Source organism: Hypomesus transpacificus, unplaced genomic scaffold, assembly GCF_021917145.1.
Source record: "Hypomesus transpacificus isolate Combined female unplaced genomic scaffold, fHypTra1 scaffold_61, whole genome shotgun sequence".
Taxonomy (NCBI): domain Eukaryota; kingdom Metazoa; phylum Chordata; class Actinopteri; order Osmeriformes; family Osmeridae; genus Hypomesus; species Hypomesus transpacificus.
Window position 1 is genome coordinate 927375 of NW_025814034.1, and position 13259 is coordinate 940633.

At 53.1% G+C, this 13259-nt stretch overlaps 1 protein-coding gene across 1 annotated transcript; it reads right to left on the reverse strand.

Moving 5' to 3' along the window:
• Nucleotides 1-258: 258 nt before the first annotated feature.
• LOC124465838 (FH2 domain-containing protein 1-like) lies at nt 259-12368 on the reverse strand. Its single transcript, XM_047017466.1, has 14 exons — nt 11787-12368; nt 7632-8042; nt 7349-7516; nt 7160-7221; nt 6382-6484; nt 6197-6282; nt 6013-6113; nt 5365-5435; nt 5164-5271; nt 5012-5082; nt 4672-4789; nt 4043-4207; nt 2520-3761; nt 259-2093 (listed from the first exon to the last, which is right to left on the reverse strand). Exons 2-14 carry the CDS (start codon nt 7881-7883, stop codon nt 1044-1046), a joined length of 3597 nt encoding a protein of 1198 aa, XP_046873422.1. The 5' UTR covers nt 7884-8042; nt 11787-12368; the 3' UTR covers nt 259-1043.
• Nucleotides 12369-13259: the final 891 nt, after the last annotated feature.

Here is a 13259-nt window from a genome sequence, read left to right on the forward strand (position 1 = left end):
GATGCTATAAAGCCCTGTGTTTAGGGAGAGAGAGAGGGAGAGGTAGAGGGGGGGGGAGACAGATCAGATCCTGAACAGGGGAATGCCAGGAGGACAATACCAGGAGAAAGTCCTGCCATACTCACACACACACACACACAGCAGAGACGCTGACACACACACTACCTGGAACACACACACACAATAGGTTTAGCGATGTGTGAGTGTGATGCGTGATGTGTTTGTGTGCCTGAAACAAAAAACTGGAGTGAGACAATGTGAAAGACAACAGAGTAATCAACATTTTATTGTCTGTTAGATATTAAAGTGCTATATATACGTATAAACACTTATATAAACATATACTCATACAAACCGACATACAAGCATAAGATACATACAAGGAATGTTGGCTGGATTTTTTTTTTCAAGAAAAGCCCTTTGTCACAAGACACATCTTCTCTAGAAATCAATCAAGTACTTACATGTTTACTGATTAAAACTTTGATAAATAATCAAATAAAATTCCATGGGCTACTCTGTGAAGAGGCAGTCTGTGAATGTCGGATGCGATAACAGGAGCTTGGAGCTCTCGACAAACATGTATATTATTATATTACACTCCTATAAACAGACACACGACATAACCAAACAAAAACTAGAATCTAGATCCTCTCTCTCTAGATGAACAAGCAGGAGGAGGGTGGAGGAAGAGGAGGAGAGACTAGTGTTGGTGGAACAAAGCCTTTAGGAGTAGTGTGTGTGAGTGTGTGTATGAGTGTGTGAGAGTCAGATGATGTGTGTACAGGAGAAGTGTGGTTACTCGTCTCCAGGTGGAGACACCAGAGTTATCTCCAAGTGGGTTATCTTCAGGTGAGTTTATCTCCAAGTGGGTTATCTCCAGGTGAGTTTATCTCCAGGTGGGTTATCTCCAGGTGAGATAATCTTCAAGTGGGTTATCTCCAGGTGAGTTAATCTCCAAGTGGGTTATCTCCAGGTGAGTTAATCTCCAGATGGGTTATCTCCAGGTGGGTTATCTCCAGGTGGGTTATCTCCAGGTGAGGTTATCTCCAGGTGGGTTTGAGGGTCCTGCTGCTGGAGGAGGTATCAGACTTGTCCGAGTAGCTGGCGCTGTTCTTCCTCAGGTGTCTCCTAGGAGACGCTAGAGAACCCAGGGAGGGGGGGAGGGGGGAGACAGGGGGGTGGAGGGGGGAGCGGGAGGGGCCACGGATGCTCTGACTTCTCCTGAGGGAGCTGTCCGGCCCTGGGGGGCTCCCGGGGGGGGCAGACCTCTGGAGCCTGAGAGAGCCAGCCCTTGAGAGGGGGGAGGACCAGGGGGAGGCTCGGGGGGAGGATTTGGGGGATTGTCCGGCAGGGGGGGTGAGGGAGGGGGCGAGGGAGGGGGCGAGGGAGGAGCTGTTTTGTCTGAAGGACGAGGAGGCGGTGTTCCTAGCGAAGCTGGGGGAGGGGGAAGAGGAGGGAGAGGAGGATCGGTGGGAGGGGGTGGGGGGGGCACTGAGGCTGCTTTTGCCTCCCCTGCCTCCCCCCGCCTGGGCCAGGGCCCTCAGTGTGGCCCGGCACATCTTCTCCTCCGGGGGGGGTCTGGGGGCCCGCACCGCAGGCTTCCGGACGGACGGCCGTCTCTGGAGGGAGCTGGAGGTCTGATCTCTGGGCTCGCGGGCACGTCCCTGGACGCCCGTACCCCGGGGGTCCTTCAGGTCCTGGCTGGGTCTGCGGGAGACGCTGCCGCTCCTCTGGATGGAGGTCTGGGGACCAGGGGGCTTCTCTGCACGCTTCCCCAGGGAGGAGGCTCTGCGGCTGGGCTTTGAGATGGGAACCACCCGCCTCATCCCCTGGTTCTCTGAATCGGTCAGGGTGCGGACGGGACGGTGGCTGGGCTGTGGGGGCCCGGGGGGCTGGCTGGTCTTGGAGGGGGGCTCGGGGGGAGGGCTGGTCTTGGAGGGGGGCTCGGGGGGCTGGCTGGTCTTGGAGAGGGACTCTGGGGGAGGGCTGGTCTTGGAGAGGGGCTCGGGGAGAGGGCTGGTCTTGGAGGGGGGCTCGGGGAGAGGGCTGGTCTTGGAGGGGGGCTCGGGGTGAGGGCTGGTCTTGGAGGGGGGCTCGGGGTGAGGGCTGGTCTTGGAGGGGGGCTCTGGGGGCTGGCTGGTCTTGGAGGGGGGCTCTGGGGGAAGGCTGGTCTTGGAGAGGGGCTCTGGGGGAGGGCTGGTCTTGGAGAGGGGCCCGGGGGGAGGGCTGGTCTTGGAGGGGGGCTCGGGGAGAGGGCTGGTCTTGGAGAGGGGCCCGGGGGGAGGGCTGGTCTTGGAGGGGGGCTCGGGGAGAGGGCTGGTCTTGGAGAGGGGCCCGGGGGGAGGGCTGGTCTTGGAGGGGGGCTCTGGGGGAGGGCTGGTCTTGGAGAGGGGCTCTGGGGGAGGGCTGGTCTTGGAGAGGGGCCCGGGGGGAGGGCTGGTCTTGGAGGGGGGCTCGGGGAGAGGGCTGGTCTTGGAGGGGGACTCGGGGGGAGGGCTGGTCTTGGTCTTGGAGAGGGACTTCTGGGGGGCTTCAGAGGCTCCCCTGGTCTCCATCTCTCTCCCCTCATGTTTAGAGGCAGCTCCAGTCACTGGAGCAGGCATGTGATTGGTGGAGGTCGAGTCTCCTGGCAGCTCATTGGTCGAGGAGGCAGGAAGTGAAGACTCCTTGGAGGAAACAGGCACTGGTTGGTCACTGGTGAGTGTAGGCACCGATTGCTCATTGGTGGGTTGAGACTGTAAAGGCCTGTGATTGGCTGGGGAGTCTGTGATAATGCAGGAAGTAAGGTCATCCCCCACCTCCCCCTCCTCCCCCTCAGAAATCAGCTGTGTGTCCATGACGACAGACCCTCTGGGAGCCTCCGCCTGGTCGCCGTGGAGACGGTCGCTGGGGCGGCGAGGGTTGGGGGCGGGGTGGAAGGTTCTGGGCCCAGGGGTCAGGGTGCGTCTGTCCACCGCCACGCTCAGGGGAGTTGTCGTGGCGATGACGCTGTTGCCGTGGTTATAGTCGGGGTCGGGGTTGAATGCGGAGTTGGGGTCAGGTTTCAGAACGGGGTCACAGTCTGATCTGGGGGCGGTCGTGGTCTCTACGCTTCGCCTGTGGGCGGAGTCGGGTTCAGAGGTAGGGTTAAGGTCGCTTTTGAGTGCCGGGTTTGTAAGGTTGGGTTTGTGGTCATTCTCTGAGGTCTGGTGGTGGTCAGTGTTTGAGGATGTAGAGAGGTTGTGGTTGCGTTCAACTCCTCCTTCAGTGCTGCTGTGTCTGAAGCCTCCCTTGTCCCCTGGAGAGGAAGGGGCGCTCCCTGCTGGCTGCCCCGGCCCAGGCTGCAGGCTCTGGGCTTGGCTGAGTACCACCAGCCCCTGGCTTTGAGGCCTCCTGACCTCTGGAAAGGAGTAGGGGGTCGACCTCCTCTGAGCACCTGGTGACCGGCCGGCCAGGAGGTTAGAGGTCAGCAGGTCAGAGGTCAGGAGGCTGGTGAGCTGACGTTCAGCGATGGAGGATGCAGAGTGGCGGGAACGCCGCAGGCTTCCGGAACGCCCCAGGGCATTGTGGGAGCTGAGCGGGGATCGAGGGGCGGGGCTGAGCAGCTGGATAAGCCCCTCGTCCCGGGTGAGCGCCACCCCCATGTCGGCCTCGCTGCTGCAGCGAAGGCCGTAGGCTCCGCCCACCTCCTCGCCGCCCGCCCACGAGTGGCGTTTCTCCTCCAGCTCCCGTAACTGACGGCAACGCGCCGCCTCTCGGAGCTCACGCTCCTGGTTCTCCTGGAGGAGGGGAGGGGGGAGGTAGAGAGAGGTAGAGAGAGGTAGAGAGAGAGAGGTAGAGAGAGGTAGAGAGAGGTAGAGAGGGGTAAAGAGAGGTAGAGAGGGGTAGAGAGGTAGAGAGAAAGGTAGAGAGAGGTAGAGAGGTAGAGAGGTAGAGACATGAGTGGTAACCAGCTGCAGTACTTGCTTCTGGACACTAGAGAGCAGCAGAGTCTACCAGAACTGGCTTGACGTTTCTCTCCCGTCACCCAGGAGACCACTCTTGGGTGCTGTCTGCGTACCTTGACAGCACATCTGAACTTGAGGCAGAACTCGTGGAAGATCTTGAAGCACTCGTCCAGGGGGAGGGTGTCTCTGTCTTCACAGAAGAAGTCCACCAGAGCGTTCCCCTCCTGCTGCAGCTGCTGCCTACTGCTCCTCACCTCACTCAGCGCTGCTCTGGAGCCCTGACACACACACACACGTTACCATAGTCACCTCACACACGTTACCATAGTCACCTCACACACGTTACCATAGTCACCTCACTCAGCGCTGCTCTGGAGCCCTGACACACACACACACATGTTACCATAGTCACCTCACACACGTTACCATAGTCACCTCACACACGTTACCGTAGTCACCTCACACACGGTACCATAGTCACCTCACACACGTTACCATAGTCACCTCACACAGCGCTGCTCTGGAGCCCTGACACACACACACACGTTACGATCGTCACTCTCACTGGAGGTGAAGGATGAACGATCTGAAATTACAGGTGTGTGTGTACCTGGAGGATGGTGTGTGTGTGTGTACCTGGAGGATGGTGTGTGTGTGTGTACCTGGAGGATGGTGTGTGTGTGTGTGTGTGTGTGTGTGTGTGTGTGTACCTGGAGGATGGTGTGTGTGTGTGTGTGTGTACCTGGAGGATGGTGTTTAGCTGCTGGAGCAGCTCTGTCTCATGTTGAATCTGTTCCTCTACTGAGCGCGTGCGGGATGTGAGGAACTGGACATCAGAGTCCAGGACGGCTATGGAGATCCTACAGGGAGTCACATTCATGTTCATTCCATATGACTCCCAATCACCTCCATATGACTCCCAATCATGTATGTAAGACTCCTATCCACATTTAACTCCATAAGACTCATGAACCTTGTGACCCCCATCCAACTCCTAACTAAACCCAGTGTTGACCTGAACAAAGTGATTCGGTTCAGTCTGAATCTGAACAAGGTGATTCAGTTCAGTCTGAAGCTGTTACCTTGTGGCTCTCTGGACGTGAGGCAGCTTGAATGGGAACTCCAGCAGATCTTCATCCTTCTTCTGGGCTTCCTGGAGATCAGACACTGGCTTAATCCTCCACACACACACCTCTCTCACACTCAGAAACCCACACACCTCTCCCTCACTCACCAGGGCCACAAAGTGCAGCAGGTTCATGCCGGGCCTGTTAGCTTTGGTGTCGGCCAGAGAGAGCAGGGAGGAGAGCTTGAAGCCCACAGCATTCCCAGCATGCCCTCCCTGGAACACACACACAGGTATAGCTACAGGTTAGCATCAGAACTACTTTAAACTGATGGTGATCTAAGTAGCTCCCCTCCTATCCTCTCCTACCTGGTTGAGGATGTTTCCAGCCTGGAGGACCAGGTGCAGAACAGCATGAAGCTGCTCACATTCCTGCAGCTCTGGAGGGAGGGGAGGGAGGGAGGGAGGGAGGGAGGGAGGGAGGGAGGGAGGGAGGGAGGGAGGGAGGGAGGGAGGGAGGGAGGGAGGGAGGGAGGGAGGGAGGGAGGGAGGGAGGGAGGGAGGGAAGGAAGGAGGGAGGGGAGGGGAGGCGAGTAAAGAGAGGGAGAGTACTTCAGTGTGTGTGTTAGCTGCCATAACCAGCAGCAGTTAAGATCCTGTTCCTCACACCACTAAACATAGACTGAACGTGTCAGAGAGATGGAAGGGGCGAGAGATATTGATCGAGTGTGAGACAGACAGAGAAAGAGAGAAGGAGAGGAGTGATGTGGGAGGAAGGGTGTGACACAGAGAGAGGAGAGAGAAAGGAGAGAGGAGAGAGAGAGAGAGGGTGAGCCCTCCAGGCAGAGTGCTGCTGTACTCAGCATGATACAGGAGAGGGTTAGAGACAGCAGTACTCTGATGAGGAGAGATGGAGGAGGAGAGATGGAGAGATGCGTAGCAGTAAAAAAATTAAAGGGTGCATTGTGGGTTTTGTAGTGTAGCATAGAGGTGCATTGTGGGTAATGTAGTGTGTACCTTTCACAGCCGTCCGTAGAATGACGATGTCTCTGATCATGGATTCACAGGCTCTGGGAAACTCCTCCTTCAACACCATGGCCTCGATCCTCACTTCAAAACTACACACACACACACACACTGTTAGGGTGTGTGACCTGGTGAGTGTGGAGGTCAGGGGTCAGATGATGTCACAGCCGCTCACCTAGGCACCTGGCTGAGCAGGAACATGAAGGAGTCGACCAGCGAGAGTTTAGAGACGTCTCCTCTGAAGTCCTTCAGCTTCTCCACCTGCATGAGAGAGACCAGCCCTCACCTGCCTGTGTGTGTGTGTGTGTGTGTGGTGTGTATGTGTGTGTGGTGTGTGTGTAGTGTGTGTCAGTGACTCACCTCCTCTGACTCAGGTAAGAGTTTAAACAGCTCTTTAAGAGGCTCTGCTCCATAGAACTCACTGTTGCCATGGCAAATATCTTCTATTATGGCCTGGTTTGACCTGTAGAGGTGCATAGAAGAATGTTTCTCAGCCCCATTTGGATGACGTTCTAGAACCTCCTGGAACGTCACGTTCTAGAACCCACATAACAGCTGTATGCGTGAGTGTGTGTGTGTGTTTTGGCAGCAAAGTGAACAGGTAGACTGGGTATTGACAGGGTCAACATGAGAGGTGTGTGTTAGTGGGGTTATATGTAGTGCTGTAGACAGTGAGGGGCCAGTGAGGGGCCAGAGAGGGGCCAGAGAGGGGCCAGAGAGGGGCCAGAGAGCTGGAGAGGAGGAGCTGGAACTATAGACCTCTGTCTCTAGCACGCACACTCACACACATACACAAACACACACACACACAATTTGACTTAAACTGCCACACGCCAGCATCATCAACACAATTTACCCACAACACCTTACCATGAGGGGTCAGAACAATTTTGAAGACGTCACCACGACACACACACACACTCACACACACAGTCGGGCTTGTGACAGAAAAATACATCTACTGTTCTTCAAGGAAAGCAGTTTGTGTGTTTGTGTGTGGGGGGGGGTTCCACCTTTGCATACTGGAGCCTCTAAATCCGTCTCCAGGATTAGACCTAATACCAGCATCTGTGTGTGTGTGTATGTGTGTGTGTGTGTAAAGAGCTCACGTCAGAGTCACAAGGACAAGCTTACTTACTTTTTGAACTGCTTTAGGAAAATCCCAACATTCATCCCTCTCTTAGAGTCCAGAATACTGATCTGGGGGAGAGAGAGAGAGAGAGAGAGAAAGGTAGGGAGAGAGAGAGGTTGGGAGAGAGAGAGGTTAACAACTATAAACTATTGGAAAGTTACACCTACACACACAGCTACACACACAGCTACACACCTCCTTGGTCTCCCTGAAGGATGCATGCGTCTTGCTGCCCCTGGTTGTCGTGGTAACCCCAGGTGATTGACAGTCGGCCTGTCCAAACAGCTCCTCGATGGTGTGCACGTCTATCTGGTACTGCTGCCTGATTGGTTCCTGAGTCCACACATTGTCCCGCCCTCGAACCTGCGTCACATTCAGAGCGTGTGTGTAGATGAGTGTGAATTAGTGTTTGCAGAGAAGGGACAATTTGGAATGGGAGAGTCCTCACTAGGGTAGTAAAACCTGTGTGTGTGTGTACCTTGTCCTCAGGAATGGTCTTCCAAAAGAAACTTCTTACTCTCCTCTTCTTCTTTATCACTGCCTGTCCAGGGGGAGGAGGTGGAGGAGGGGGTGGGGGGGGAGGAGGGGGAGGGGGTGGGGCCTTGGCCAGGTTGCCGTCGGTTACAGAAATTCTGCTGGATGGGGGCAAAGACATCACCACGGCGACCGCACCCTCTTCCTGGAAGCTCTCTTTCTCATTGGCCGCCGAGATGCTGCTCATCACATGCATCCCAGCAGGGATTGGCCGAGGACTCGCCGGGGGCGTTTCAGAGGGACTCCGGACAGTCTGAAAGGTTACTACGGTTACGAGAGAGGCTTTGGCGGGGACGATGATGACGCGACATCCCCATGGTTACTTCAAATACCAGAGGAGTCTGGAGGCGGAGCTCTGGGGCACAAACAAACAGAATGTGATAAATAACAACAAACAGCTGAGGTGCATTGTTGGTATTGTATTTTTTGGTTGACTAAGTGGGAAAATCTCTCCCCCTTACACACACACACACACACGTACAAACACATGCACACAAAACTGGTACAGGTGTGTGCGTGTGTACAGGTGTGTGTACAGCTGTGTGTGTATGTCACTGTTTGTTCTGCTTGTCTTATTCAAAGCTTGTTTGTACAATATGACTCCACAATACAGGGAGCTTTACTGGGACACAAGCCTCCAATGCTGAATCTCCACCACACCCTGGGAGGGAGAGGGAGAGAGAGAGAGAGAGAGAGAGAGAGAGAGAGAGAGAGAGAGAGAGAGAGAGAGAGAGAGAGAGAGAGAGAGAGAGAGAGGGGGGAGAGAGAGAGAGAGAGGGAGAGAGAGAGAGAGAGAGAGAGAGAGAGGGAGAGAGAGAGGAGTAGATGGAGAGAGAGAGAGAGAGAGAGAGAGAGAGAGAGAGAGAGAGAGAGAGAGAGAGAGAGAGAGAGAGAGGGAGATGGAGAGAGAGAGAGAGAGAGAGGGAGATGGAGAGAGACTATCCCTGTGCTCCTGACTAATTCACCAGCCATCACTAGAAATTCCTGCTTACACTCAATTAGGTAAACCACACACTAGCACACACTCTCACACCACACACTAGCACACACACACTCACACACACGCTTTCTCAGACATATACTCTCACACTCACAAACACTCATTTCTTATTAACTATCAGGAAGCCAGTGTGTGTATGTGTGTGGTATTATGTAACAGCTCAGTGTGAAACCTTGATACTCAAAGACTCAAACCTAATCGCTCTAACAACCCACCATGTCTCAGGCGTGTGTGTGACAGCGAGAGTGTGTGTGTGTGTATGTGTGACAGACCTGGGTAACTAGAGTTTAAACCGGATCTTAAACATTGAGGTAAGACTATGTGGAGGGAACCTTGGGAGTTGTAGTTTCCCTGTTCAGAAGAGGACTTCCTGACTACAACTGTAGATATTTCCTCCTCAGAAAGAGAGGAGGGAGAGAGAGACACGGAAAGCGAGAGAGAAAGTGAGAGAGAGGAGAGTCTTATAGAAAGACTCCACAATCTGATCCTGTGGAGTTGGGGGTGTGCCTGTCCCAGTGCTTCCCATGTGCTAAATGACTAAATGTACCATGGTAACACTCATAGCAGCAATCACCGTGGAGACAGGCTGTGTCACCACAAACTGACAAACTGTTTATTTCCTTGTTGTTTATCTGGCAGACAACAACCACACGTCTCCTTCTCCCTCTCTCTATCCTCCCTCTCTCTCATCCATCTCCCTCTCTCTCCTCCCTCTCTCTCATCCCTCCATCACTCCCTCTCTCTCTCCTCCTCCATCACTCCCTCTCTCTCCTCCTCCATCCCTCCCTCTCTCGCTCTTCTCCCTCTCTCTTCTCCATCCATCCATCCCTCCCTCTCTCTCTCCTCCATCTTTCTCTCTCTCCATCCCCCTTTCTCTCTCCTCCATCTCTCTCTCCTACATCTCTTTACGATGGATACAGAGACCCTGTTACCCTCTCCACACCTCGCCCCCCTCCCCCCCCCTCATCAACTGCTGCCCCGTAAAAACAACAAAGAACCCTGGCCCAGAGTGACATCATCCAATCACGTGACTCGCACCCGAAAATAACCCGGTTTCCCCGGTGACCCCACAACACACACACACACCTCAGACTGACACACACTCTGTCCTCTCAAACACACACTTTCAATATAGTGACTGAAATGTTGTTTTCCCTCAGTATCATTAAGATGGACAGTCTGTGGGTCTGTGTGCGCATGCGTGTGTTTGTTAGACATTGTTGAGTGATGACGACACTGAACTGATCACACACAGTTTACTTTTGTCAGCCGACCCAATTATGACTCTCCACCTCTCTCCCTCCCCTCTCTCTCTCTCCTCCCCCCCCCTCTCTCTCTCTCTCCTTCCCCTCTCACTCCACCACTCTGTTTATCTCTTTCTCTCTCTCTAGAGGCTCACATCGTGGGTCCTGACCTAAATACTCACACACACACACACAGTGTCTGTCCTGCACACATTCATTCAGAAACACGCACACAGTTACTCACTCTCACACTAGGAGAGAAGAGTTGAGACAGAGAGAGGGGGGGGTGAAAGGGAGGGACATGTAGGGAGAGAGAGAAAGGGGGGGGGGAAGGGGAGAGTGAGGAATAAAGGGTGAGAAAGAGAGAGGGGAAGAGAGGGAGAGGGAAAGAGAGAGAGGGTAAGTAGGTCTAATCATTAGTGGGACAGACAGCTGAAGTGACAACCTGCATTTTCTGACAGAGAAAGAGAGAGAGTCATTGATGACAGTGCGCCCCCACACACACACACAGCCCTGTTCGAATAGCAGACAAATATTTACAGTGCAAATTCACCTGACCTCTCCACACACACACACCCTCGGAACAGTAGAGAACACCTCAAGTGCCCGCACACACACAAACACACACAAATCAGACATGTGTGAAGGTGTGGTGTGTGCACCAGGATTGATGCAGAATAAAGTGATAAAACAAACACTCACAAACCCATCTACAACTTCTACTACACACACACAGACACACACACACGGTAGGTTACTGTGGAAACCCTCCAGGCATTCCGGGCGTCACTGACTGAGTTGTAGCGGACAAACAGCGCTAACGACCGTCACAACGGTTTACGGCTGAGACCGGAGCACTGTAAAAGAAATACGCACTTTCTAATGTCAACAACAACCGCCAGGCAACGTTCAGAGAGAGAGGGAGAGAGAAAGAGTGGTTTTAACAGGGTGTCCCGTAGAGTCAAAGCGGAAATCCACGTCACTGTATCTCTGTCTCCATGGCAATGCAGGCCGCGCGCCATCCTTTGACCTGAGCTAAGTAGAACTTTCACTATGTTTCAGCGTCACAGAGAGAGGGAGAGAAAGAGAGATGCCTGCGGGTGTTGACGTGGTTAACGGGAAGGTCAGGGACCACCCAGTCCCCTGAGAAAGCACCGGAGCCTTGCTCGAGACGCCCCGCGGGCAACAACAACGACTATACCGCTGTGAAGAGCCATATAGGCTAGGGTAGGACTGTGTTTGTCCATCAAGAACAAAGCGTCGAACATTCAAGAGGCAAAAATAAATCACGCTTAAATGTCTAGTTTACCGCTTGAGTTTTTAATTGACGTTCAGGGCGTCGACAAACGTACAACATCACAATCTCTCGCGTCGCCGAGAAGGGACGCTGTTTCTATGCCGCTGTGAAGAGAGGCTGGTACCGTGTTAACGGGCAGAAACGCACTTCTGTTGGATAATATATTTCTACGATTTAGCGCGTGACTGCCGGATGACGGCTTATCTCCAGTTGTGAAATTGACCTCCAACAATAGGCTATAAGACATTTGTATCGTATCCTATATCGTCGTTAGAGAGAGGGAGAGAGAGCTCGGTCGGTTTGCCAAAACTTATCTCGAGCAGGTACCGCTGCTTCTTGACACAGCGGCGGAGCGTCACTATAAAATCGACCAGAGTTGATGTAGCCTAATGAACTACCCGGACAGGGAGACGTGGCGATGGGCAGAGCTCGTTAGGTTGACGGTTCCGGTCCAGTAGGCTTGGTATATGATAGGGAATGTGCGACCCACACGACTGTTTAAACGTTAAAACACACGCTCATACACACGCACGCAAAAAATAATGTTTTGAAACTTACCGTTAACACTGGCTACTACCGTGGAAACGTTCTGTAAAAAATAACTCGTATAATGTAGAAACGGAATCCCTCTCCCGTCGGACTCCAAGCACCCCGCGCACAAACCAAGCCTTCTAACCGCCACCGGTTGTGTGAACGGTGGACTGGATCGCTCGACGCATGCGTGCACGCGGTGCCAACCGCTCAGGTGGAAGGATGAAGAGCGCGTCCGGTCCCCGCCCACCCCTGGTGACATGCACGCGGCCTCTCCGCCCGCTGCAGTTTGACGGTGATAAATATTACATGGACACGGTTTGCCTGCCAAACCCTGGGAGTGCTCTTTCACGGAACCTGCTACAGCTCTGTGAGGTCAATCCGTCCTGAGCGAGCGTGTGTATGTGTGCGTCCTGAGTTTGTAAGTGTGTGTGCATGTGTGCGTCCTACGTGTGTGTGTTTACAGTAGATAACAGCTTGTACTTGTCCCTCCCTTGGCACAGTAGTTTGCTTTTGCAGGGAAGGCAACATGGCAGTACAATGCACACACTAACACACACACACTAACACACACTGTGTTTCTCAGTTTGTCTGTGTGTGTTTATGCTTCTGTAAGAGTGTGTTTGTGTGTGTGTGTAAGACAATAGAACCCATCAGCATCATGTATGTGTGTTTGTGTGTGTGTGTGTAAGACAATAGAACCCATCAGCATCATGTGTGTGTGTGTGTGTGTGTGTAAGACAATAGAACCCATCAGCATCATGTGTGTGTGTGTGTGTGTGTGTGTGTAAGACAATAGAACCCATCAGCATCATGTGTGTGTGAGTCACTATCCTGTTGCTTCTCACCACAATGTTGATGAAAATGACCCTGGATACACACACACACACACACACACACACAGGGACACACACACACACAGGGACACTCACAAACACACACAGGGACACTCACAAACACACACAGGGACACACACCATGTAGAACATGGACATTCCTTATACTAGTTTGAAACAATCAACTTTCAGTAACTCCAGTTGCATCAACATAACTGCCGACGTTAGCCAGCTCATAGACATTCCTAGATAGAACAGGCTGGCATACACAGCGAACAGGCTACGTTAGCGTGTAGGTTAGCATGTAGGTTGGCATGTAGGTTAGCATGTAGGTTAGCATACAGGATATCACATGGACTAGGGGAACATACATGCTAACACACAGGTTTGCATACAAGCTAGCATATAGGTTAGCACACTGACAGTCTAGAACTACAAAACAAACAGGAAGTGTTCATATGGATTGTCCCCTAGACGTAGACCTTAGCTTGTTTGTTGCGTGTCTTCTGTGCAGAGCTTGGGTGTAGACTGTGTCCATACAACACTGTGTGGAGTTTGTGTAGAACTGTTTCGCTAAACTGATGATGAGTGGAATACCGGTCCATCCATGTTACCTCAACTACCGAGGAACTGAAGACATAGAAGTGATCGGAAGATTCTGGTTT

Excerpts from the sequence above, each read along its gene's own strand:
- LOC124465838 (XM_047017466.1), bottom strand. The coding sequence starts at position 7,883 with ATGCATGTGATGAGCAGCATCTCGGCGGCCAATGAGAAAGAGAGCTTC. Across the intron at positions 7,517-7,631 it reads AGACCATTCCTGAGGACAAG|GTTCGAGGGCGGGACAATGT; the intron begins GTACACACACAC and ends AATGTGACGCAG. Across the intron at positions 4,208-4,671 it reads AGCTAAACACCATCCTCCAG|GGCTCCAGAGCAGCGCTGAG; the intron begins GTACACACACAC and ends TGTGTGTGTCAG.